This window comes from Tachyglossus aculeatus, chromosome X1 (genome assembly GCF_015852505.1).
Source record: "Tachyglossus aculeatus isolate mTacAcu1 chromosome X1, mTacAcu1.pri, whole genome shotgun sequence".
Lineage (NCBI taxonomy): Eukaryota > Metazoa > Chordata > Mammalia > Monotremata > Tachyglossidae > Tachyglossus > Tachyglossus aculeatus.
The window spans coordinates 85,489,653-85,515,828 of NC_052101.1; the positions used below are offsets into that span (position 1 = coordinate 85,489,653).

The 26,176-nt window shown below is 56.7% G+C and overlaps 1 protein-coding gene across 1 annotated transcript; it reads left to right on the top strand.

Annotated features, from left to right (window-relative positions):
* The first annotated feature begins 132 nt into the window (after positions 1 to 132).
* Positions 133 to 22,400, top strand: EDC4 (enhancer of mRNA decapping 4). Its single transcript, XM_038739947.1, has 29 exons — positions 133 to 217; positions 5,313 to 5,457; positions 5,958 to 6,069; positions 7,612 to 7,711; positions 8,446 to 8,635; positions 9,204 to 9,354; positions 10,656 to 10,760; positions 11,940 to 12,049; positions 12,438 to 12,521; positions 12,766 to 12,861; positions 13,304 to 13,406; positions 13,948 to 14,128; positions 14,366 to 14,438; positions 14,752 to 14,843; positions 15,580 to 15,779; positions 16,043 to 16,131; positions 16,353 to 16,506; positions 16,696 to 17,096; positions 17,597 to 17,695; positions 18,198 to 18,347; positions 18,663 to 18,699; positions 19,013 to 19,193; positions 19,305 to 19,460; positions 19,675 to 19,790; positions 19,971 to 20,136; positions 20,424 to 20,610; positions 21,076 to 21,295; positions 21,536 to 21,699; positions 22,208 to 22,400. Exons 1-29 carry the CDS (start codon positions 133 to 135, stop codon positions 22,398 to 22,400), a joined length of 4,140 nt encoding a protein of 1,379 aa, XP_038595875.1.
* The last annotated feature ends 3,776 nt before the right edge of the window (positions 22,401 to 26,176 follow it).

The following is a 26,176-nucleotide window of genomic DNA, read 5'->3' on the forward strand; positions in this document are numbered from 1 at the left end:
GGGCCGGAACGTTGGCGGCGCGGCCCCCGGTTCCTGCGGGCCGGTAAGGCGGGCGGACCGGAAGTGGAGGCGGTTGGGGCCGTTGGCGGGGCGGAGGCAGGCGCGAGCCGCGAGCCCCGTGCCTCGAGCCCCATGGCCTCGTCCTGCGCCAGCATCGACATCGAGGACGCCACGCAGCACCTGCGGGACATCCTCAAGCTGGACCGGCAGCCGGGAGGTGAGGCCCCCCCCCCGACCCCCCCGGCCTCTGCCCCTCACCCCGCGGGGTTGGGGGGCGGGGGAGGCCTTGTGGGCCCCGGCAGCCCCCTCCTCAAAACCGGGGAACCCTAAAGTGGGAGAGGGAGGGAGGGAAGGAAAGGGACTCCTAGGCCCCATGGCGGGGGGCTGAGGGGGGGGGCGGGGGGGCCTAAGAAGACAAAAGTTTTCCCGCCACAGTCCGGGGCCAAGTTGCCCCCCTTGGGGGGCTCTCCCTCCTCCCCCTCGTCCCCCTCTCCATCCCCCTCATCTTACCTCCTTCCCTTCCCCACAGCACCTGGGTATATGTTTGTGCAGATTTCTTACTCTATTTTACTTGTACATATCTATTCTACCTATTTTATTTTGTGAGTGTGTTTGGTTGTACAGATTTATTTTACTTGTACATACCTATTCTACTTATTTCATTTTGTGAGTATGTTTGGTTTTGTTCCCTGTCTCCCCCTTTTAGACTGTGAGCCCACTGTTGGGTAGGGACTGTCTCTCTATGGTGCCAGCTTGGACTTCCCAAGCGCTCAGTACAGTGCTCTGCACACAGTAAGCGCTCAATAAATACGATTGATTACCTCCTTCCCTTTCCCACAGCACCTGTATATATGTTTGTACAGATTTCTTACTCTATTTTACTTGTACATATCTATTCTACCTATTTTATTTTGTGAGTGTGTTTGGTTTTGTTCTCTCCCCCTTTTAGACTGTGAGCCCACTGCTGGGTAGGGACTGTCTCTAGATGTTGCCAGCTTGGACTTCCCAAGCGCTCAGTACAGTGCTCTGCACACAGTAAGCGCTCAATAAATACGATTGATTGATTACCTCCTTCCCTTCCCCACAGCACCTGTATATATGTTTGTACAGATTTATTTATTTATTTTACTGGTACATATCTATTCCACTTATTTTATTTTGTTAGTGTGTTTGGTTTTGTTCTCTGTCTCCCCTTTTTAGACTGTGAGCCCACTGTTGGGTAGGGACTGTCTCTATATGGTGCCAACTTGGACTTCCCAAGCGCTTAGTACAGTGCTCTGCACACAGTAAGCACTCAGTAAATACAATTGATTGATTGATTAGTACAGTGCTCTGCACACAGTAAGAACTCAATAAATACGATTGATTGATTACCTCCCCTTCCCCACAGCACCTGTATATATGTTTGTACATATTTATTTTACTTGTACATATCTATTCTACTTATTTTATTTTGTTAGGGTGTTCGGTTTTGTTCTCTGTCTCCCCCTTTTAGACTGTGAGCCCACTGTTGGGTAGGGACTGTCTCTAGATGTTGCCAACTTGGACTTCCCAAGCGCTTAGTACAGTGCTCTGCACACAGTAAGTGCTCAATAAATACGATTGATTAGAGCTTAGGAGAATTGCTGGTATTGTTTGCTACTTTACCCTTGGGTCACGACCTATTTTATTTGCTGCTTTACTCCAGAACAAAAGTTCAGTGGACTGACCGCTACTGGTAAGTAAATCCCTCCTCCCCCGAGCAGAGATTTAGCAGTCCACAATGAGCGTATCATCATCAATAGTAAGACTGTGAGCCCGCTGTTGGGTAGGGACTGTCTCTAGATGTTGCCAGCTTGGACTTCCCAAGCGCTTAGTACAGTGCTCTGCACACAGTAAGTGCTCAATAAATACAATTGATTGATTTATTGAGCGCCTGCTGGGGGCAGAACACCGAACTAAGCGCTAGCACGATCCAATAGAGTTGGCAGGTGCGTTGCCTAGCCAAAAGTGGATCTTGGAATTTTGGTTAAATGTCCTAGAAGAGACCCCCGAGGAGATAACCAAAGAAGGTGCCGGACTGAGGCGTCAGTTTAATCTGGAAATGGATGATGCAGCTATCGATGAGTAAGCTCTGAAAGTCCAATGTTTCACTGCAAAATGCCAAATTTAGAACAGGGACTGCGTCCAACCCTACCCCAATGCTTAATACAGCACCTGGCACATAGTAAGCGCTTAACACGTACCGTAAAAACAGGAGCTAGGCTGCTACAAGGGGGTAATTGACAAAGAAAAGGGGATGGCTGCTGGAATATAAATTGGAAAAGTTCCTCACTGAAGTTGGAAAACCACCAGTCAGCAGAATAACTGGAGTCTGTAAGACTCAATCCCATTGCACTTATTTAGACAGCGTTATGTTATGCTTCGAATTGCTTTCACAGAGATCAAACAGTAGTTTAGTGATGCTTAATGTAACTTTATATAGGATGTGAAGGAATTTAAGATTATTTTTCCGGCAGCTCTGAAGCAGCATGGCCTAGTGGAAAGAACCCAGGAGTCAGGGGACCTGGGTTCTGATCCCTGCTCCTCTGCTTGCCTGCTGTGTGGCCGTGGGCAAGTCACGTCACTTCACTTCTGTGCCTCAGTTTCCTCCAAAATGAGGATCCAGTACCCGTTCTCCCTCCTCCTTAGTCTGTGAGCCCCATCTGGGACAGGTACCGTGTCCAATCTGATGATCTTGTGTCTACCCCAGTGCTCAGTACGGTGTTCGGTACCTAATACGTGCTTAAAAAATACCATCATCGTCAACATCCAATGTTTCTGGGAAAAGAAATCCCATGGGACAGCCATTCACGATAGTAGTTGTAGTAGTAATTGTATTTGTTAGGTGCATACTGGGTGCCGAGCACTGTACCAAGTGGTGGGCAAGAGTACAAGTGGGACACGGACCCAGTTCCTCGAGAGGCCCACCATCTGCGATACAACCCTGCCGTGTCACGGGGTCTGTGCTCAGGAACCTGAGGAACCTCCTGGCTGTTGGAGTTTGGAGGGGTAACTGGTAAGGTGTGCAACTGGGTGGGTGTCATCCTCATCCCACCCTGCTTAAAGCAGCTAGTTCAGGGAGGGGCCCGAGTGTCTGTAGGCATTTGCGCCACATTTTTGCCTTGCCTCCCTTGAATGGAAGACGTCAGCCAGCACACTGTTGGGAGTGGAAGGTGGGTACAGCCGACTCTCATGGTCTCTCCTGGTTCCCCTCCCTGGTGTTGCGTCTCAGCTAGCCACGGAGAGTGTGTATGTGTGTGGAAGCGGAGCAGGGGGGAACGACCTTGCCCCTGAGGCTGTCGTTCTCCCATTTATCCAGTTGATGAGCAGAGCGAGCTGCTCTAGCTCATGCCAGCACAAGACCAGTTTAGTGTGGGTCATTCGGGAGGTACCGACAAGAGCCTAGCACTGGCTCGGACCACCTGCCACCGCCACCGCCTATCCCTTGCTCAGCTGCCCATTTACTGGGAGAAGAGGCGATGCCTCGTTCTGGAGAGAGGTCCCGGCGGGGGTTGAACTCGGCCGCCCCTTCTGCTCCTAGGGCACGCCTGGGGCCTCAGGAGGAAAGCATCCGCTGAGACGATGCAGCACGGTCTAGTGGAAAGAGCATGGGCCCGGGCGTCAGAGGACGTGGGTTCTAATCCCAGCTCTTCCGCGTGTCTGCTGGGTGACCTTGGGCAAGTCACTTCACTTCTCTGTGCCTCAGGTACCTCATCTGTAAAATGGGGGTTGAGACTGTGAACCCCACGTGGGACAGGGATCGTGTCCAGCCTGATTACCGTGTACCTTCCCCAGCACTTAGAACAGGGCTTGGCGCATAGTAAGCACTTAAGCTTTACCACAGTTATTATTAGGAGATGGGTGTGTGCCCTGCCTCAGGAGTCCTGGTCACGTCCAGAAGGGTTTGCAGGTCCCTCTTTTTCCCCGTCAAGGCACCTCCCAGCTAGAGAGATCTGCTGGGTGGCTACTGCTCACGACTCCTGCGGTTGGGCGCTCTCGCCCAGCCGACAGATACCTCCGCTTCTGGGTTCCTGCCTTCTTGCCTTCCGAGCCGGTCCTTTGGCGGTTCTGTGAGAGGCCCGGCCTAGCCGGCACCAGAGCCCAGGCTGTGGTTGGCCCTCCGGTTCACCCACGCTCTGGAAGCTCACCCAGCCTGCCCAGAGCCTCCTGGGTTGGCTGAGTTGGAATCTCACGAAGGAATCAACACTTGTTTGTGTTTAACTTGAGTAACAGCACCCAGTTGCTACAACAACAGACACAGCTGAAAACAGCTATTCCTGCATGTGCCGGTAAAGTAGCCAGTTAGGATCGGGAAGGAGCCGTTCCTCTACTCTGGCAAAAGAAACCAGATGCCAGAGACGTGTTTGCCAGCATGTCTGCTGGGGAGTTCACCTGAAGCGTCATCTTTTCCCTCAGCACCTCTGTGCGTAGCTGTAATTGATTTTCCTGTCCGTCTGCCCCTCTAGACGGTCGGCTCCTTGTGGGCAGGGAACGTGTCTACTGCCTCTGAATATCGGACTTTCCCCAAGAACTTAGTACAGTGCCCTGCCCACAGTAAGCACTCAGTAAGCAAGATGGATCGATCGATCGGTTGGTCTGAGAGGGGCCTGCAGACCGGTTTCTCCTCACTTGTTTCCAGGATCTCCCTTCTTTCCTTTCTTGAAAATAGGCCACTTTCACTCGTCCGCTCCCAGTTGCCTGCCGCTCTGGACCGGGAGGGCTGGGAACAGGTTCCCGAAGCGTACTGGGTAGAATGGGGGCACTGGCCCTGGCGCAGATCTGTGAGCTCTCTGAGGGTGCTTGCTAAATAGTCACGAAATGGAGAGGTGGTGCCCCCACATTCCTTTGCCTGCATGTTCCAATCAGTAGCCAATTGTACAGGACGTTCATCTCTTTGTTTCTCTTGCTGTGTCAGATCTGCGCTTTGGGACCCACTGGGTTTTATCACTTGCCTTAATTACTTAATGTCGCATTGTCCTTGACTCCCCTGCTCTCCCCCAAGAGTTTCCTGAGTGTTCCCGAGGATGGGATGGGGTGGGCCGGAGGTGTTTTACAGTTGTCACTCAGGGCGACTGTGGTCTAGATAGTTTTTCCTCCGTAGCGGAGAGCAGCAGAGAAATCTCTGGTGGAAAGTCCCGGCTCCCTGGGCTTCAGGTCAGCTGGGAGCCCGGGGACAGCCACCCTGATCTGACACGGGTGAAAGCGACATCGCTGCCGCCGGTAGTAGTGTCGGCTCAGTGGCGCAGCTTTCTCCCAGGGTTGAGACCTCCCTTATTTTTTATCGGTTTCAGGTTCGGATCTGGAGAGCCAGCGGGCATCCAGCTCCTTCAATGGGGACCTGAATGGACTTCTGATGCCAGAAACCATGTCTGGAGAAGGGGCCAAGCCGGGCCCCCGAGTGGGACCCATGGCCATCCTGCAGGAAAAGCAGGTCATGTGAGTGCTCCGGGGCAGAAGGGGTCACAATGGGGGTGATGGTCTGAAGAGGGGCCGGCGGAAGCCCCGCTTCCCCCGAAAACTTAGGTCATCCTCCTTCGAGCCTGAGTTTCTGAGGTTTGAAATGGAACCAGTGATCCCCCCCTGCTCTGCCTGGGATGGGCGTGAGCAAGCAGGAGAGTCCGTAAGGCGCTTTAGGGGACAAAAGCGTTCCCAACCCAGCGAAGAGATGGGAAAGGAAAGCTAGCCGGTGGGGTGTGCAGGTAAATGGGCTTCAGGGGGTTTTACTGAGTCCTCCCCTCCTGGGAGGGAAGCACTTGAGCCTCCTCAGCAGGCAGAAAACTCCCAGAAGTGGGCTAAGAAGTTCATCCTGGGAAACGCCTGCAGGGCTGGGTGGAGGGCAGTGCCAGGTTGAAGGATGGATGCAGAATTGTCCCTAGCGGGCCGTGGGAGTCAACCTGTCGGTCCCAGGGTCATTCAGCCTTTCCGTCCTCGTTTAGCTGCCTGTCTGGGGATGACAGCTCCACCTGCATTGGGATCTCGTCGAAGGAGGTGGAGATCGTGGCCAGTAGTGACTCCAGCATCTCCAGCAAAGCCCGAGGGAGCAACAAGGTAAAGAGTAGGGGTTGCGATAATAATGCTAATGATACTAGTAATAATAGTGGTATTTAAGTGCTGACTAGGTGCCGAGCATTGTACTAAGTGCTGGGGTAGATACAAGATCATCAGGTGCCACATGGGGAAGGAGAAGTCTAAAGGGGAAGGAGAACAGGTATCGAATCATAATCATCATCAATCGTATTTATTGAGCGCTTACTGTGTGCAGAGCACTGTACTAAGCGTTTGGGAAGTACAAATTGGCAACATATAGAGACAGCCCCTACCCAACAGTGGGCTCACAGTCTAAAAGAATCCCCATTTTGTGGGACCTGAGACTCAAGAGAATTTAAGTGACTTGCCCAAGGTCACTCAGCAGGTGTGTGGTAGAGCCAGGTTTAGAACACAGGTCCTCCGGGCCCGGGCTCTTTCCGCTAGGCCGCACTGCTTCTCATAGCTGAGTGGCGGGGGCTTGGGCTGCTTTTCAGGTGGTGTCCAGTTGGTTCTCGGGCAGGGAAAAGGATGCGTCACAGCTGACCATTGAGCTGCTCTGGGCTGGATCCTTATTGGCAGTGGTTGGGTGATTTCTCGCCTTTGTACGAGGAGGGCAGCTTTCTGGAGTCCCACAGGCCTGTGGCATCTCAGTGCTGCTGAGGGAGCTCTACCCAAGCTGGGAGCTGGCCACCGCCACTGCCATTATAGGAGGCTTTCCCCCGTGCCCTTGTCGGCCCTCCAGGGTTTTCACTGAACCCGTCCTTCCGACCCCCTTGCTTCTACTTGGCCTCGCTTGACGTCTTGGTTTTGGGGAAAGCCTGCTCCTCTTCCCCCCTTTTTCAGGACTGGGGGGGGCGGGGAGGAAGAGGAGCAGCTGCCCCCAAGATAAGCTCACAAAAGTAAAGAAAAAAGATTTCTCTTGAAAATGAGTTTCTGGCCACTTCCGTCAGTCGATCAGTCATATTTATTAGACGCTTATTGTGTGCGGGGCACTGCATTAAGTGCTGGGGAGAGTACAGTATGACAACGTAACAGACACATTCCCTGCCCATAACGAGCTTACGGTGTAGAGGAGTGGACGGACGTTAATACAGATAAATAAAATTACAGATACGTACATAAGTCCACTTCTGGTTTGGTGCCGAACACTCAGGGTTCAGCTGAGCCATGACCGGTTGGGCTGACCCTGATCTCTGGCCTGTGTACAGCTTTACCTGGCACAGGGGGTGGGCTGTGGGGGGGAACCTCTTGTCTTCACTGCTTATCAGCGGCTCCCATCCTGGGTTGGAGGCTGGCTCCCCCCGTGAGATGCAGTCAGAACAAGGGGGTGGTTTAGAACGGAGAACCTCTGGCGTCCGGAGTCGAGCAGAGCCTCGGATAGCATTCTGGACTTGGGTCTGCCCTTACCTTGCTGCAACTTCTCCCTTCAACTTCCAGGGACATAATTAATGATCTTCTTCCCCTCGCCAGGTCAGAGAGCGAGCAGGGGGAGTTCTTCCATGAAAAATGCTCCAGGCGGGAGGGGGGTACTTCTCCACCTCACGCCTCCTATTTTTTCTGTAGGTGAAAATCCAGCCAGTGGCAAAGTACGACTGGGAGCAGAAATATTACTATGGGAACTTGATTGCTGTGTCCAATTCCTTTCTGGCCTATGCTATCAGAGGTGAGGGGTGTGGCTGGCTGACCAGCAGTGTATTGGGGTTCTCTGGTTTTTCTTCATATTTTTTCTTCTTTTGCCCTCTTGGGTCCTGGGGTACCATCAGAGCTCTTAGTGTCTTTCTTCCTCAGAGCTGAAATGCTGATATAAGAGGTGCACTGCAGTCCCCTCTCCCTGAGCCCTCCATTCCCAGGTCTGCAGCCTGAAGAGAGGTGAACCCTGGGGATGAGGAGCCGGGAGTCTGGACTGTTGTGCCTAGGGCTCCAGGGAATTCTCCCCTTCCCCTGGGCCTGGGAGGGGAGAGTAATGCTCAGACTGGGGGAGTTGGGAGAAAGCCCCATGCCCTGCCTGGCCTTTTGGGACCCAGCGGAGAAGTCGTTCGGGGTGACTGGGGCTGTTGACTTGAGGCTGGACAGTGGGGCATCGTGAAAGCAAACGGCCGGCCCCAACCTGGAGAAGGAAAGAAGCAGGGGAGCTGGGGGACAGGGAGACCAGAGCCGAGCTGTGTGGGAGAAGGGAGGGGATAAGGTCTCCCTGAGACCGAAGGTGCCTTCATGGACTCATTCAGGGGTGGAGAACGTGGGAGAGTTTGTCACTGTGAGATTGGACTTCCTGGTTCCTTCTCTGGGGGCATCACTTAGGGGTTCGGTGGGGATTCTGGGTCCTAGGGGTCTGGCAAGGGGGCCGGGCTCGTTGGTGGGGGGCCCCGGAACTTGGGCTAACTTATTCTGTCTCCACAGGTGCCAGCAATGGCTCAGCCATGGTGCGAGTGATCAGCCTCACCACAGCAGAACGAACCTTGCTTAAGGGCTTCATGGGCAGCGTGGCGGACCTGGCCTTTGCCCATCTTAACTCACCTTACTTGGCGTGCCTAGATGAGGCAGGCAGCCTGTTTGTGTGGCACCTATCCTTGGAAAATGGCAAGATACAGTATCCTTGCCAGAACTGAAGCCGCTCCCCCAGGTTGGGAAATGGCTTTGATTTTCCCCAACAGATTGGCCAGCCTTTCTTGTTGGGTTTTGGTCAGCCGAGGCTGTTTGGGAGCTGGATCTGCTGGCTGACTCCGCCTCTGGGCTCAGAAAGGTTGCTTCTGTGCTGCTCCTTTCTTGGGGGCGGGTGGGTTGGGGGGCATCCTAGGTCCAGAGGCTGTCCTCTGGGAATTTCAGGGCTTCTTCTAGGGTTCACTCGGTGGGGGATTTGAAAGTCCAAAGTTTGCGTTTCTCCCCGAGGGGCGTTTCCTGTGCCTGCTGCTTGGCCCACTGGATCTGGGGAACTTTCTAGGTACAAGAGAGTGAGTGAGTGAGTGTGTGTGTGTGTGTGTGTGTGTGTGTGTGTGTGTGTGTGTCCGTGTGTCCACGTGTCCTCGTCCCCCCGCGCGTGTTACCTCAACTAGCTGCTGCTTGCTTCTGGAGCGGGCTGTCCTCGGGCATCCCAAGAGGAAGTCCATCTGTGAGCCCAATCCACCCATCAGGAGTACCGATCCTTAACTTGGGCTCAGAGAGGATATTGTGGTGAACATCAAGCGGCCTGAGGGCACCCCGCTGAACCACTTCCGCCGGATCATCTGGTGCCCGTACATTCTGGAGGACAGCAGTGAGGAGAGCAGCGAGGAAGGCAGCCAGACACTGGCACTGCTGCACGAGGACAGGGTGAGGGAAGGGGTTGGGCTTTGGGTGAGGACGGGGCATTGGGGAGCAGCGTAGCCTGCAGTAGAAACGAGGAGCCGAATGATCACCCGGAAGTTTCCCGGTGGTCGGCCCCACGAGCTCCCGAGACCACGTGTCCCAGTGGTGCCCTCCTGGGCCCCATCTAAAGTCCAGCATGGGTTCAGGTTGACCCGGGCCAAAGAAAGCCCCAGAAAAGCTAGGTCATTCAGTCGTTCATTCGTTCCATTCATTCATTCGGTTGTATTTACTGAGCGCTTACTATGTGCAGAGCACTGTACTAAATGCCTGGGAAAGTACAACGCAACAGTAAACAGACGTACTCCCTACCCTCAATGAGCCTACAGTTTAGAGGGTGGAGACGGACATCAGTACAAATAAATAAATTACAGATGCGTACGTAAGTGCTGTGGGGCTGGGAGGGGGGAAGGACTAAGGTCCGGTTACAAGTTGGCCTGAGCCTCTCTTCTCCCCTAAATAAGTTTCAGCTACTGACACTGCCACTCTACGTGGGATGCTTTAGCACACGTACACACCCTGTTGGAGGAACAAACTCAAGGATGCTGTCGGAATGCTTCACGTGCATTCCTCCCCCACCCGACGTGAAGTCAGGCCAGAACAAACCCCAAAGTTTTTGGGTTGTTTCGAGGGAGTCGGAGGAGTCCGCAGAGCCAGAGTGCGTAGTTCTTGCTCGAGGCCTGAGGACTTCTCGTCTCGGTGCCCTCGAACATGCTGACCTCCAGCTCCTCGTTTCTTCCACGTCCTTCGCCCCCTTCCCTTCTCGCCACTTGCCATGTAGGGAAGTGCAAAAGTTCCCTTCCAGGTGGTGTTGGAAGAGGCTGAAGTGCTACTTGGAGGGATGGGCAGAGCCTCGACTCACAGCTATAGGCTGCAGGAGCTTGAAACGTCATATTCTTTCAGACTATGGACCCTGATGACCCACTAGAGGTCTTTTAGCCCAGAATAAGATAGGTGCGGGGAGGGGAAGAGGAGAACGCCACACTGGAAAACTAGGAAATGCTGGCTTTTTCGCAGTGCATATCCCAGAAAGCTGGGAAGTGGTTTGGGTGAGGGTGAGCCTACTAGCCCCTGACTGTTTTGCCCAGAAACAGCTCTGCAAGGGCGGAGCTGCACTTCTGGCCATCGTCTCCCTAGGGCCGCTGGTCCTGGGGGATTGTCCTATGTAGCCGACTTGGAAAGCTGCTGAATCCTGACTGCAAGGTCGCCCCAACTCCAAGCTGAGCTACCCGTGCCCCTCGGAGGCTGATTTTGCTCTCTTTTCCCAGGCTGAGGTCTGGGACCTGGAAATCCTTCAAGGCAACAACAGTTCCTGGCCCATGGACATCACGCACATCAAGGAGGGCTTTATCGTGGTGAAGGGTCACAGCATGGTGAGGACTGTCTCCCCCGTAGTCCCAGGGAATCACATCTCCCTGTCATTCTGAGCCACAGAGCCTCCATCCCTCCGCTGCCCTAGACACAGAGACCCTTTCCCCTTGGTCTTCCCTCCACGTCCCCTCCTGAGGATTTGGGGGTGGGAGACTAGCAGGAGCATCCGTTGGGCTGGGAATGGGCTTACACTTCAGAGGAGAGGTGTCTCTCCCGTGGCCCCTAGTCAAACGAACATTCCCTGGAGGGAGGAGCAGGCTGTGGGACCTGGTGGGGGCTGGACACTGACAGCTCTGCTAGGATCTTAATTCTCTCCGATGGTGGTGGTGGTGATGACGAGGGTGCGGGGTGATGGTGGACTGTCCCGTCCCAAACGCCGGACCAGCCCCGGGCCTGAAGACTTCACGGGGCCTAGAACCTGCCCAAAGGAGTGAATCGTCAGGAGGGTGGTTTGTGCAGTACCCCCAGCCACACTCCGGGCCCTGGCAGGAACCTCACTGGAGGAGATGAGGGAGTGTGAGCAGACACCATGCAAACTAGTGAGGCCTAGTGGACGTGGAGTATGGGCCTGGGGGTCAGGAGGACTTGGGTTCGAATCCTGACTCCGCCATTTGCCTGCTTTGTGACCTTGGGCAAGTCGCTTCACTTCTGTGCTTCAGTTATTTCATCCGTAAAAATGGGGATTAAGACCGTGAGCCCCAAGTGGGATGTGGACTATATCCGATCTGATTAGGTATATGTACCTCAGCACTTAGGACCGTGCCTGGCACACAGTAAGCGCTTAACAAATACCATTTAAAAAAAAAAACAGCAACCAAAAAAAAATCCCACTCTTCAGACCCCTACACCTCTAGAATGGCAGCAGAGCCCCCCGCCAACCACTCCCTGTTGGCAGAACCTGGACTGGTGCTGCTTTCCTGGATTCCTAGACCAGTGATCTTTCCAGTGGACCAGTAATAGGGGTGCATTGGTTCTCTGCACCTAGTGAGGGAATGCTGGATGAGAGGGAGAGAGAGAGAGACAATCTCAGGGATCACTCCCATGTGGGAGAGCTGAGCTTTCCCTTAGTTCACCTGGGCAGGGCCCCCTGCTGCCCCGTGTATCCGGGATCTCTCATCCCGGCTGCATCCTGGATGGTGCCTTTTTTCAGTGCCTGGGTCTGGGTCTGTGTCTGTTATTAGTGCCTGAGTGAAGGAGCCCTCTCGCCTGATGGAACGGTTCTCGCCACTGCCAGTCACGACGGTTACGTTAAGTTTTGGCAAATCTACATTGAAGGACACGATGAGGCAAGGTGAGGCTTGGAGGAGACGGGGGCTGGGAGCGGGGACATCCCTTACCCCCCCGGCGGAAAGGCAAAGCCGGGGGCTCGGTTGGGTTGGGTGGGCTGGGCTGGAGGTCTGGGTTGGGAGAGTTGGTACGGAGCTCTGTACTGGTGTGCCGGGTCTGAGGCTGAGTTGCTGCTTCAGCCTGAAACGGGGAGGGCGAAAGGGGAGGCAGTCAGGGTGGCTAGTCAGGGTAGCCGGGGAGAGTGACTGACCGACAGTACCCGGCCTGACTCTGGAGCGACTCAGCTCCAGACTGGCTTGAACCCTTTTCTTTGAGGTGGGGGGCTCAAAGCACTTCAGGTGTTCAAGTGGGCAGCCCACAGGCCCAGCCTTTGACACCTTTCCTCCCTTCAGGTGTCTCCATGAGTGGAAACCCCATGAAGGACGACCCCTCTCCTGCCTCTTGTTCTGCGACAATCACAAGAAGCAAGATCCTGAGTAAGCCTTTTTCTTCCACTTTTTCCCCCCCTCTTTCCCCTTTCTTCTTCCTGGGAACCTTGAGGAGGATTTGAAGCCTCCTCATATGAGCTCAGGGGCCCCAATTTGGGAGCCTCTCTCTGACAGCCGGTCTCTGTGGTAGACGAGGTGCGGTGGCGGCGGGGCCAAAGAGCCCTAGGGCAGGATGTAGAGGCTCAGGGACCGCCCGGCGTGCCAACCCCCAAGCTCTGGTGTTGCCCTGCAGGATCCCCTTCTGGCGATTCCTCATCACGGGAGCTGACCAGAACCGTGAGCTGAAGATGTGGTGCACCATATCCTGGACCTGTTTGCAGACCATCCGGTGGGTTGGGGGTTCCGGGGGAGAATCGGCAGGCGGCGGGAAGGAATCTGAACGCCAAGCCTCCGACTCAGGGTGTGGGGTCAGGTGGCGGAAGTGGCTGGCTACCTTCCTCCGGCTCCTGGAGAGAACCTGACTGGACCAGCTGGGGCGGATGAGGGGGAGGGAAGGAAAAAGAGCCAGACTTGGTAAGCCCGGGAAGGGCCTGGGGGCCTGGAGCTCCCACTCTCCATGGCATCGGCCTCTTCCCTCTGTCCTCAGGGAACGAGCCCTGTGGGCTCCCCTTTTCTAGGTCGGGTCGGGACCCAGGGCTCTGCCGTTCAGCCCGCCTCCCCAGTCTTAGGCAGGGGCTTGTCGGCTGTGTGAGAGACAGGACTCCTTGCTCCTGGCCTTGCCTTCACCGAGAAATCGTCCCAGCCGTTCACTGTCCCGTTCTTTCTCCCAGCTTCTCCCCAGACCTGTTCAGCGCTGGGAGCGTGCTCCCCAGCCTCAAGGTCTGCCTGGATCTCTCGGCCCAGTATCTGATCCTCAGCGATGTACAGAGGAAGGTAGGGCTGGCGGAAGGGTAGCGGGGAGCTGGGCAGGGGAAGAAGGCCCAGGAAGAGCGGAAGCGTTCAGGGCTCGGGATGAGGCAGGCCAGGGATAGAGGGGTGTGGGCCTGGGAAGGGAAAGGCTCCCGTGACCTAACGTCTGGAACAGGCGGGGCTCGGGACGTGGCAGATGTAGCATTCGAAGGGTGGGAGTGGGCAGGCTTCCGGGGCCCGGACGATAGAGCCGTCCCCTGATCCTGGAAAGGTCGGGGCCGGGCTCGGCCGTCCCCTGCCTCCCTACACCCAACCCTGGTTTTTCGGGCCGCGTCCGTCTGCGGGGACCGGGAGGGTGGCCGCCCTCGGCACACGCGGTGGCTGCGGTGTCCCTGGTCACAAGTGAAAGAATCACCCGGGGATGGCCATTTTTGAGTCGGAAACAGTGGCTTTGGGGACGGACTAAGCCTGACTGGCAGGGGGCGGTGGCTGAAGGAGGGGCAGGGTCCCGGGTCCAGGGGGGTGAGGGGTCAGGTGGCTTAGCTAGCTGTGGTGCGGGGTCCAGGTCCTGTATGTGATGGAGCTGCTGCAGAACCAGGACGAGGGCAGGGCCTACTTCAGCTCCATCTCCGAGTTCCTGCTCACCCACCCGGTACTGAGCTTTGGCATCCAGGTGGTGAGCCGCTGCCGGCTCCGGCACACCGAAGTGCTCCCTGCTGAGGAGGAGGGCGATGGCCTAGGCGCAGGTGAGTGCCTGTTCTCCGTGCCCCTTCCCGGCCTCCCCCTCCGCTTCCCCCTGTCCCTGCCCCAGCCCAGCCCAAGTGCTGAGGCGGCCCAGTTGGTCCGGCACAGCCTGTGCAGGCGTGGGCAGCGTTTCCTGGTGGGCGCCATGGGGGACAGGGGGAGCATTGGGTCTGGCGGGGTTGAGGTGGCGGGGGGCGGGGGGTGTGGAGGGGCCTCAGCCTGTGCCCCTGTCCTTGCAGAGGGCTCCCAGGGGGCTGGGGCAGTGGAATCAGCCGCCGGCGTGCTCATTAAACTCTTCTGTGTCCATACCAAGTGAGTACCAGGGCAAGGGGGCCCCTCTGTCTTCCCGTAGAGGCTGCTCCTCCAGAGTGGCCTTTGGCCCCTCCCTCCCCACCACACTTCCCCTCGCCAGCTTTGCCTGGCTCTGCTGCCCCCCCATTGGGGCTGGACGGGCTAGAGCCCTGCCCGCTCCTAGAGCAGACACTACCCGGATTCTGCGTGGATGCTGCATCTCCAGCCCAGCGGCTGGGCCCGGCCTCCCCACCTGTGGATGGATGCTCCCCGCCCCCGCAGCCTCCCCGGGTGGTACTGAGGAGGCCTTCTCTCTGCCCCCTTCCTACCCCAGGGCCCTGCAGGACGTGCAGATCCGCTTCCAGCCTCAGCAGAGCCCCGATGTGGTGGCCCCACTGCCCCCCCACGCTGTATGTGAGGACTTCGGTGAGCGTGAGGGCAAGGTGGTTGGGGAAGGGATGCGGAGGTTTACGAGGGGACACCCAGTTCTCGGGACCCCACCGGAGAGAGAGAGTGGAATGACCATCTCATTTCTGTATTTCCTTCGTTTTTTTCCATCACAACTGCGGCTGCTTGTCGCCTCCACCCCCACTCCGGGAAGAGGGGTCCCAGCCACTCTCATCCCTGCAGCTCTGAGCTGACCGGCGGGGGTGGGGGTGGGTGGAAATCCATTGGGGAAAAGGGGTCGGAACTCGAGAGCCGAGCTAGTGCAGCGTCTTTAAGGAAGGCAGCCGTCACGTGGCTTCTCCAAGTACCCTTGAGAAGCAGCGTGGCCGGTTGGGCTGGGCCGGGCCTCAGGAGACTCGGTCTCTAATCCCCAGCTTGGCCACTGGCCTGTGGGGTGACCCGGGGCGAGTCCCTTTATTTCTCTGGCAAGTCCCTGTGGGGTGACCTGGGGGATGAAATACTCATTCTCTCCCTCCTTCCCCCTTGGGCTGTGAGTCCCATGGTGGGCAGGGACCGACTGCGTGGTCTCTATCCCCGTGCTTAGCGTGGGGTTGGGCTCAGAGATCGCGCTGAACAAATGCTCCATTTCTCATTGGTGTCTTATTCTTGCCCCTGGTGGAGGCAGAAGACTGGGCTCGGTGGACCGCTGGTCTGAGCCAGTGGCGGGCAGGCTTGCTTAACGTTCGGATGTTCCCCCTCCCTTGGATGCCCCCAGGATTTGGAGAGCCCCTGCCAGAACTGGGCTCTGAAGGGCTGGACTCCGACAAAGGTTCCGGGCACAGCTCTCAATCTGATCTGCGGCGCATCTCCGACCTGCCCTTGCCCTCCGACTTCCTCAGTCTGACCGGCGAAGTCAAGCCCAAGCTTATGACTCCCGACGCTTTCATGACACCGAGCGTCGTCTCTCTGCAGCAGGTGCCCGCTGCCTCCTACCCTTAAATGCTGCCTGGCGGGAAGACAGACAGACAGACAGACCCCGAGAGACCCTGGCGATCCAGGACTGGGAGAGGGCTTGGGGGGCGGGGGTGGGGGCAGGGATCAACAGGTGAGCAAGGTACCCGGCCGGGAGTCCAAGGAGTCGTCTTCTCCCCACCCTGAGCAGCGGCCCACATCGGGCTCTCTTGCTGCTACCCTTTTGCTTCCCTCCCTTTTTACTTCTTTTCCCTTCTCTCCCCCAGATCTCCGTGTCCCCTGCCAGCAGCGGCAGCTCTCTGACAGCCGTGACTGGCTTGAGTAGCGCTTCGGCCTCCGACACTCCGATTCCCAGGTGAGAAGAGAGCCGGGGCGGAGGACCGAAGGCACGGTGCTGTTTGGGTGGGGATGCTTGGACGGTCATTCGGTCAATCAGTTGAGCGATTACTGTGTGCAGAGCACTGGGCTGGGGGCTTGGGAGAAGGCAGTACAGAGGGAGGAGGGAGGGGCGCGATCCCCGTTCACCAGGAGCTGACTAGAGGATAGGGTTGGCCCGTTTCCCCTTGCCATTCCCAGGCCACCTGAGGACTTGGCCCTGAGCACCAAGCTGCAGTTGGACAGCAGCCTGACTCTTAGCAGCAGCAGCAGCAGTTTGCAAACCAGTCCCCGCAGCCACGGCGTCCTTATCCCCGGCCTGGCCGACAAGCTGACCTCCAAGGGACCCAGCCAGGTGCGTCTCTTGGTCCCCGCAGCCCCGGGACCGGGGCGGGGTGGGGTTGCCCTGGGGGCCCACGGGGTACGGGCTTCCTCCTTGAGGCGGGGCAGGGCGGCCGGGAGGCTAAGCGGCTGACTGAGCCGGGGTTCCTGAGCTGGTATCCCCGGGGAACGACCCCCCCGACCGTTGCCTCTGCAATTGCAGGAGGTGGACCCGCTGGTCGTGCCTCAGACCTCCCCGACTCGGACCCGGTCCCCAGATGTCATCTCTTCAGCTTCCACAGCCCTGTCCCAGGACATCCCCGAGATCGCTTCGGAGGCCCTGTCCCGCGGCTTCGGGCCTACTCCGACCCCACCCGAGGGTCTGGAGCCCGACAGCATGGCCTCCGCTGCCTCTGCCCTGCACCTGCTGTCCCCGCGGTCCCGGCCTGTCCCGGACCCCACTCCCCAGCACGGCCTGGTTGGGAGCCCCGGAGAAGGGGACTGCCGGGACAGCGCCTCACTACTGGAGGTGACGCTGACACAGGAGCCTGGGGGGGCTGACAGCCAGGCCTGGCCTGCTGCCCCCGACATCACCCGCGAGACCCGCAGCAACTTGGCCAACAGGTGAACCCCCACCCCCAAGATGGGGCAGGATAGGCTGGACCTGGCTCTGATCACCATGCCTCCCAGTCACCCTACCTGGCTTACCCTGCCGGCTCCCCTCGCTCTCCAACGTTCTTCTCGCCTTCCTGGGGCTGTGACTCATTTGCTCTTCCTCCCTCCCTCCCCCCTCCTCCTCCCCTTCTGGGTGATCTTTGGCCTTCGAACCCGTTGGGGTGTTCTGGGTTCCTCAGCTGAACTTGTCACTCCCCTACTTGACCAAAGGACCCTGCCCCTCCACCAGGCTCCTGTCCACAGCTGCTGGGATGTGACAGAGAGCAGGCCTAGATAGAGGTGACCCGTTTGGGGAGGGGTGGGTTGTTCCCCACTATCTCAACTGCCCTGGCCGAAAGGAGGCCCTAGGGCCCCACGTAATCGGTGAGCTCTGTCCTCTGGGGTCACGGACTCCCCTCCCCTCCCCTCCCCTCCCCTCCCAGCAGCAGCGGTTCTTTTCTCTCCCCCAGCCCCAGAGACGATATCCAGGAGAAGCTCAAGAGCTCGGCTTTTCGACACGCTTACCCGCTGCTGCAGCATGACAGTCAAGACGCTAGTGCTGAGCAGAGGTGACTGCGGCCTGCCTAATCTGGGGGTCCTTCCCCCCCCCCCCCCCCCCCCGCCCCACCTTAAACCCGCCCCACCCTTGTCTGTTTTTGCTTTGGTTGTGAGTACTGTTCTACAGTGAGAAGCAGTGTGGCCTAGTGGATAGAGCACGGGTCTGAGAGTCAGAGGACCTAGGTTCTGATCCCGGCTCTGCCACGGGTCTGCTGGGTGACCTTGGGCAAGTCACTCCCCCCCCCCCCCCCCGTGCCTCAGTTACTTCACCTGTAAAGTGGGAATTCAATCCCCCTCCCTCTGACTTAAACTGTGAGCCCAATTTATTGTTATTGTTGTTACTTGAGAGGTAATTCTCTGGACCTTTCCCCTTTTATTTCTCCCCACTTGCGTTTCCTTTGGGTTCCTGGGACCTCAGCCCGGAGGGAGGTGTGAGGGACTGTCCCTCCTTCCGTATTGTGAATGATGCTCACCCTGTCCTGTTGTCTTCCCCCTTGCCCCCCGGCCTCACAGTGACCACGATGATGAGTTGGCTAGCTTGGCCTCCGCCGCTAGCAGCTTTGGCCAGGTGGTCATTCCTCGGCTGCCTGTGAAGGATTGGAAGACCAAGCCTTCCCCCCGTACTTCTCCCAAGCTTAAAAGGAAGGGCAAGAAAGAAGATGGGTAGGTGTTGGGCTCAGTGCAGGGAGCAAACAGGATCTGTGCCTGTGGGACGGGGGCTTAGGTCCACTTTCCTCGACTGGACTGGGCTGGGACAGTTAAAAAAGTGAGGGTTCAGGGCCATGTCTTGGCACCTGGGCCTTTTCCTTGCCCCTTGCTCTCCCCCCCCAACCCCGCCACCGGTCTATCACAAGTCTCTGCCTCAAGTGAAGCGGGAAGAGCTAAGCGGCAGCTTCCGGTGGACGGAGGGGAAGAAAGAGGAACTCGGGTAAGGGATGGGCAAGGAGTGACCTACAGAATTTTTCCACTCCATTACAGGGACACATCTCAGGACCCCCAATTGACTGAAAACCAGGTAAGCAATCTTTCCCCCTCCTTCTCACGCCTCCCATACCCGTCCTGGCTCCCCAGCTGAAAGCCTGAAGACAGAAGCTCCTGGCTATTGGGCCCAGGTCCCCCCAACCCGGTTTGTCTGCATACCCCACGTTGGTCGTATCGGTCTCCTTCCTTCACCCTCGGCAGTGCCCACCCCTCAGGGTGAGGGGACTGACCGCTTGTTCACCAGCCAGCCCCAGGGGGCCGGGAAAGTGGAGCTGCCCCTTCACACCCCCTCCCTTGCCCCGTGTGATACCCCCCTATGCCCCCCCCCCACCGCTGACCCATGCCAGGTAGCAGAGCCCCCTGAGGAGTGGCTGGCCTTAGTGCGCGGGCAACAACAGCAGGATATGATGGAGCTGCGACAGAACCAAGCAGAGCTGCTGCAGCGGCTGAGTGACCAACTGGACTCGATGCAGAGTTCCCTCATGGGCCATATGGAGAGGGTCCTTGATTCGAGACAGGAGCACGAACGTATCCACCGAGGAGCAGGGGAGTCTTTCCCGGTGGGGGGGGGGGGCGGGGGCCGTGGAGCCAGACCCCGAGCCAGACCGGCCTGGGGGAATTCCTTAACGGACGGCTCAGAGCGGCGGCTGGAACGGGCTTTGGCTGAGGGGCAACAGCACAGCGGACAGCTGCAGGAGCACCTGTCGCAGCAGCTGTCCCAGGCTCTTTCCTCGGCTGTGGCCGGCCGGCTGGAACGTACAGTGCGGGAGGAGATGAAGAAGACCGTGCCGCAGTGTGAGTGTTGACGTAGGAGCTGGGCTGGTGTGGCGCTGGGTTGGGTGAGGCAGCGGCAGTCTAGACCCCAAACATCACGGGGATTAGGCTCCCCGGGGCCCAGGTTACCAACAGAGTGAAGATTGTGGCTGTTGGCGCGTGGTTGTGTGCGTGTGTGTGGTCAGTGGACAGGGGGCATCCAGTTGACCGTTGACCGCATCTGGGTCCTGAGCAGGTGTGTCCAGGAGCCTGGAGCCTGTGACAGGCCAGATGAGCAGCTCGGTGGTGGCCAAGCTGACGGCCGTGGAAGGCACACTGAAAGAGAGCATCACCAAACTGGTCAAGTCCAAGGTACAGGATTGAGAACCCTGGGGCAGGGGCATCAGGGCTCTTTCCCTGGAACCTTGGAGGTGGTATGGGGAAGGAGTGGGGGCGGTAGCGGGAAGGAGAGGGGAGAGGGGACGGGATCCGAGCCCACAGGGCCCTGGGCGGCTCCTCAGTCCTTCCCGCTCTCTCCTGGGCTTGCCCTAGAATCTGACAGATGCCATTGCCCGAGCCACAGCTGATGCGCTGCAGGGGCCCATGCAAGCCACCTATCGCGAGGCCTTCCAGAGTGTGGTTCTGCCGGCCTTTGAGAAGATCTGTCAGGCCATGTTCCAGCAGATCAATGATAGCTTCAAGCTGGGTACCCAGGAGTGTGAGTCCCATGGCCCCTTGCCCCTGCCTGCCTTCCAATATCCCCTGGTCCTTGCCAGCGCCTCCTCTCCCTCCTCCCTCCCCGCAAGCTCCCTTCAGGTGGATTCCTCCGTCTTTTCTCACCTGCTCTCCTCCCCCAAGCCTCAGCCTTGGCCTCTGTGTTCTGGGGTTGAGAGTCCGGGGCCTGGATGTGGGGTTTCAGTGGATGGGACCTGCCTGGTAACGCGGAGGGGACCCCTTCGCGGGTCCTCCCCAATCCTCTCTGAGCCGCTTTTTGCCGTCCCCCAGACCTGCAACAGTTGGAGGGGCACATGAAGAGTCGGAAGAGCCGGGAGCAGGAAGCCCGGGAGCCGGTCCTGGCACAGCTCCGGGCACTGATCGTCTCCGTGCAGGGTGCCACCGATCAAATGGCAGCCACCGTCACCAGCAGCGTGCGGGCCGAGGTGCAGCACCAGCTCCACATTGCCGTGGGCAGGTGAGCGCAGGGAGCTGGGGAGCAAGGCAGTTTAGAGCTAGCTTTTCGCGGGCTGGACTCAACCCGCACGCTTCAGGCAAACATATTCTGCAGGGCCATTCGATGTCCCCAGTCCTACCTAGAAATATCGGTAGGCATTCCACCGTCTTGGGGATCAGCGCGAGCTCGATTGTTCCCTAGGCATTGGCCTTTGGTGACTGGGCTCTACTGGAAACACCCGGCCAGAACCAGTTATTGCTTTCTGCCTGCCGGATGTGGCCGTGGGGAGGCCTCTTGGCTCCCTCTGGCTCTGTCATCTTCCACTCAAGGAATAGGAGTCCGGGTTGGGGGAGCGGGTAGCCCGGTTCCGGCTGCTCTCGTCAGCTAGGCTCGGATGGCAGGGGGCGGCTCAGGGCGCGAGACGGCCGGCCAGAGCCCTGTGTTCCAGGATGCCCAGGCCTGTCTCCCTCTTCTCTCCCGTCCCAGCATGCAGGAGTCGATCCTGGCCCAAGTGCAGCGCATCATCAAGGGAGAGGTGAGCCTGGCCATGAAGGAGCAGCAGGCGGTCGTCACGTCCAGTATCATGCAGGCCATGCGCTCGGCTGCTGGGACTCCTATCCCGGCTGGCCACCTGGATGGTCAGGCCCAGCAGGCCCACATCCTGCAGCTGCTCCAGCAAGGCCACCTCAACCAAGCCTTCCAGCAGGTACTGCCTGCCCAGGGTACCACCACCCCGTCGTCCTTCTCTCCCTTCCCACCCCATCTGCCCGAACCGGTAGCGGCGGTGCAGCGAGCGGGCCAGCAGGGGGCGCCCCAACCCCCCCGTGCGGGGTCGCCGGGATATTCCCGCTCTCCTCCCGCTCTCCCTTTCCCATCCCGACTGCTGCCTCCCCTCATCCCTCACTCTGCTCACAGGCCTGACTCTGTTCTTCCACCGCTCCTGCAGGCCCTGACGGCTGCCGACTTGAACCTGGTGCTGTATGTGTGTGAGACGGTGGACCCCCATCAGGTGTTTGGCCAGCCACCTTGTCCCCTGTCGCAGCCCGTCCTGCTGTCCCTCATCCAGCAGCTCTCCTCCGATTTAGGCACCCGCACTGAGCTCAAGATAAGGTGAGGGAGGGTGGGTTGGGGGCCTAACGGAGTCTAGCCTAGAGATGGGGCGGGGGGCACGTTATGCGCATAGCCAGCTCCTGTCTGGTTCTCCACCCTTGCCTGGGAGGCCAGATGGGGCCCCAGCTTAGGAGATCCCAGAATAATAATAATGATGGCATTTATTAAGCGCTTACTATGTGCAAAGCACTGTTCTAAGCGCTGGGGAGGTTACGGGGTGATCAGGTTGTCCCACAGGGGGCTCACAGTATTAATCCCCATTTTACAGTTGGGGTAACGGAGGCCCAGAGAAGTGAAGTGACTTGTCCAAGGTCACACAGCTGACAATTGGAGGAGCCATAACCTCTGACTCCAAAGCCCTGGTTCTTTCCACTGAAAGGGACCGGGCCTCAGCTGGCCCCTGTGAAGCCCACAGGTGGGAAGTGGAAACTGGTTCTGAAAGGGCTTTACCCCAGGAGAGGAAGGGGGGCTACTCTGCCCCGCTCTGAATGCCAGCCTCTTCCCGCAGCTACCTGGAAGAGGCAGTAATGCACCTGGACAATGCTGACCCCATCACCCGTGACCACATGGGTTTGGTCCTGACGCAGGTGCGCCAAAAGCTGTGCCAGTTCCTGCAGGCTGAGCCCCTCAACTCCTTGAACAAGTCGGCCCGCCGCCTCACCATCATGTTGCAGGGCCTGGCTTCCCCCAATCTCAACTAATAGGTTGAGTGGGGGCGGGGGGAGGGGAGGGGGGTTAGGGAAGGGAGAAATGGGGGGGTGACCTTGCCTGCTAAGGTCCCCGCTCCCCATTTCCGCATTATGTGAAAGTTGCTCCTGCCCAGCCTTCCCTGTATCTGGGGATGAAGGAGGCCAAGAGGAGGGGCAGGAGTCTTGGCCTGTTTTTTTCAGATGCCTACAAAGTTTCTTCTGAAGTTTGACTTTTGTCAAGAGGGAACCCTAAGTGTGTGACATCCCTCCCCCCCAGTCCCCAGTCCCTCTCTTCCCCCCACACTCCCCTCCTGGCAGCTCCGGCTCTGGAGTGTAAGTGAGGGAGTGATATTTCTCCACCGTTCCCTAGGCCAGGTGGGTCTGAGAGCAGGAGGTATCTGGTCCAGGCCGGAATAGTGCCGCTGTTCTCTTGCCCCGGGGGAGTGCATTCTTAGAATCGGTTATGTTACTCTGAATGGAATTTTACATATTTCCTTTTTATCTCCAATTTGGATCTTTCTGCTTTTGAGAAGTGCTGGAGAGAAATTCAATAAACACCTTTTGGAGAAAACCCTCTGTCGGCTCTTCTCTGTCTCCCGCCCCAGCTGAGGGAATCTAAAGCTGGTACTCTGGGACGGGGGTGGAGGGGGTTGGCATGGGGCCCCACGTGAATGAGTTTTGAAGTGCAGTGGGTCTCACTTGGACTTCAGGCAGGCCTTTCCCCCTTGGCAGCTGAGATCTTGTAGTGGTAATAGTAATAATATTAAGCATTTATCGAGCCCCTGGGGAAGCACCGAGCGGTGAATTGACACGTTCCTTGCCCACCAAGAGCTGACACTACCCAGGGGAGACAAAGATATGTACAACTGAGAGTGGTCAAAATAATCGAGTGTACGTACACATACGCAAGTGCTAAGGAGGGTGGTATAAATAAGTTCATAAGCGCTGGAGTTGGATGAAGCGATGATATGGTTCAGGGTGCTGGGAAGTTAATCGGGGAAAGCGTGTTGGAGGAGGTGGGCTTTTTGGAGGGATTTGAAGTGGGGAGACCCGGTGGGGATGCCTCTCTGATAGGGGGAGGGAGGGAGGCCGTTCCAAACTTGGGGAAGTTTTCTTGCTATTAAGGCCCAGCGGCTATTAGGAAGCAGTTGTTTTCCCAGCCACCCCAGATTACTCTTGATCTGGTCCCAGCTGCCCAAGGCTGTGGATCCACCTCCACTGTATGCTTCCTCTGCTCCTGGATTCAGGCCGCAGAGCACTGTTGGAGGAAATCCAGGTAGGCACCAGAGCGACTTCCCAAGGCTGTGGATCCACCTCCACTGTATGCTTCCTCTGCTCCTGGATTCAGGCCACAGAGCACTGTTGGAGGAAATCCAGGCAGGCGCCAGAGTGACTTCTCCCTCTTCAAATTCACCTTCGCTTGCTCACCTCAGCAACATTGCTTCTTCCTCGTCGACGCCCTTGCCTATTGCCCTGACTGATTCTTCCAGACCTAACTCCCCACATATTCAATCTGTCTCAATCCTGTAGGTTCCACCTTCACAACATCGCTAATGTCAGTCTCACCCTCTATACCGTAAGCTCCTTGGGGGCAGGGAAAGGATCTGCCAACTCTTACACTGTACTCTCCTAAGCACTTAGTACAATACACTCTGGACTCTGAATCCAGCAATCCGAGTTCAAATCTCAGTGGGGCCTGAGTTGTTCTTTTTGTCCCCCTTCTAGACTGTGAGCCCATTGTTGGGTAGGGACTGTCTCTATATGTTGCCAAATTGTACTTTCCAATTGCTTAGTACAGTGCTCTGCACATAGGAAGCGCTCAATAAACACTATTGAATGAATACAATGCTATGTACAGTGTAAGTGCTCAATAAATCTGGTTGATTAACTTAAGCCCCCAGCATCCTCTCTTCCCAACCCTTGCCCTGACAACCTTGCAAATTACATTAGGTGCAGGCTCTGCAAAGTTTCTCCACTTCTTTACTGCTCCTACATCCAACTGTCTTCCAAGAGATCTGCTTTTGGAATGCAGCCTCTACCTGTGCCTCTGACCCCATCCTTTCTCCCCTTCTAAAAACACTTGCTGTCATTCTTCTTTCCTCTCTTAACACCATCTTCAATCACTCACTGATAGTTCCTTCCTCACTGCTTTCAAACATGCTGTCATGCTACAGAAAGCCTTAAAACTTCTCAATCTCATTGCACCTTCCAGCCGCCGTCCCATTTTCCCGCTCCCATTCCTGCCCGAACTCCTGGAATGGATGTTGTACACCCGTCTCCACTTCCTCTTTTCCAGTCCCTCTGGAATCTGTTTTTTCCCTGCTTCACTTCACTGAAACTGAATTCTCCAAGGTTGCCTTCGTGCCAAATCTCATAGTCGCTACTTGATCAATGCATTGCATTTACTGAGTCCTTACTGTGTGCAGAGCACTGTACTAAGCACTTGGGGTGGTATGATATAACAATATAACAGTTGGTAGAGGCGTTCCCTTCTCCATCCTAATCCTCTGACCTCTCAGTCGTCTTTGATGCTATGGACCGCTCTTCCTCCTGGTAATGCTCTCCAATCTTGGTTTCACCGACACAGTTCTCTCCAGGTTTTCCTCCTCCTCCTCATTATGATCATTTTTATTATTATTATTCTCATGAAGTGCTTATTATGTGCCAAGTACTGTACTAGGCACTGGGATAGATAGACGAAAATTAGATTCAGACACGGTCCCTGTCCCACGTGAGGGTCACAGTCTCTGACCCACACCACCTGTATAAATGTATAGACGTTTGTGCGTATTTATTACTCTATTCATTTGTACGTATTCTATTTTATTTTGTTAATATGTTTTGTTGTCTGTCTCCCCCTTCTAGACTGTGAGCCCGCTGTTGGGTAGGGACCGTCTCTATATGTTGCCAACTTGTACTTCCCAAGCGCTTAGTACAGTGCTCTGCACACAGTAAGCGCTCAATAAATACGATTGAATGAATGATTGACCCCTCTCAGTTGCTTTGCTGGTGAGTCTTCTGCCCCTAACCCACTAACTGTGGATGTCCCGCAGAGCTCTGTTCTGAGCACCCTACTCTTCTCATTTGATTTTCACTTCCTTGGGGAACTCATCCACTCCCACAGCTCCAGCTACCAGCTCTATGTATGTGGTTGACTCACAAATTAATTTTGCTGGACTCTTATCTTCCCCCCACCGCATCTGTAATCTCATATTGCCTCTTGCCTGCACGACATCTCCATTTGGATGGCCCACCCACACCTCGAACTCAGTATGTTCCCAAATAAGTTGCTCTTCCTCCCGAATTCTCTCCTCCACCTAACTTTCCCGTCATGGTACCACCGCTATCTTCCCTGTTCCTAAAGACCACAATCTTGGCATTGTGCTTGATTCCACCCTCTCTTTTCAACTCACATCCAGTCTGCTGCTGAATCCTGTGAGTTTTTCTTCCAGCATTTCCTGGATTCGCCCTTTCCTTTCCATCCAAATAGCCACCTGGGGCAGGCGCTCATACCTTGGCTCATTCGTTCATTCAGTCGTATTTATTGAGCGCTTACTGTGTGCAGAACACTAAGCACTTGGGAGAGTACAATATAACAGTAAACACATTCCCTGCCCGCAGTGAGCTTACATTCTTGAGGTGGGGGAGACAGACGTGAATATACATAAATAAATTACAGATATGTACATAAGTGTTTTGGGGCTGGGAGAGGGATGAATAAAGGCAGCAAGTCAGGGTGACACAGAAGGGAGTGGGAGAAGAGGAAAGGGGGGCTTAGGGAAGAAGCA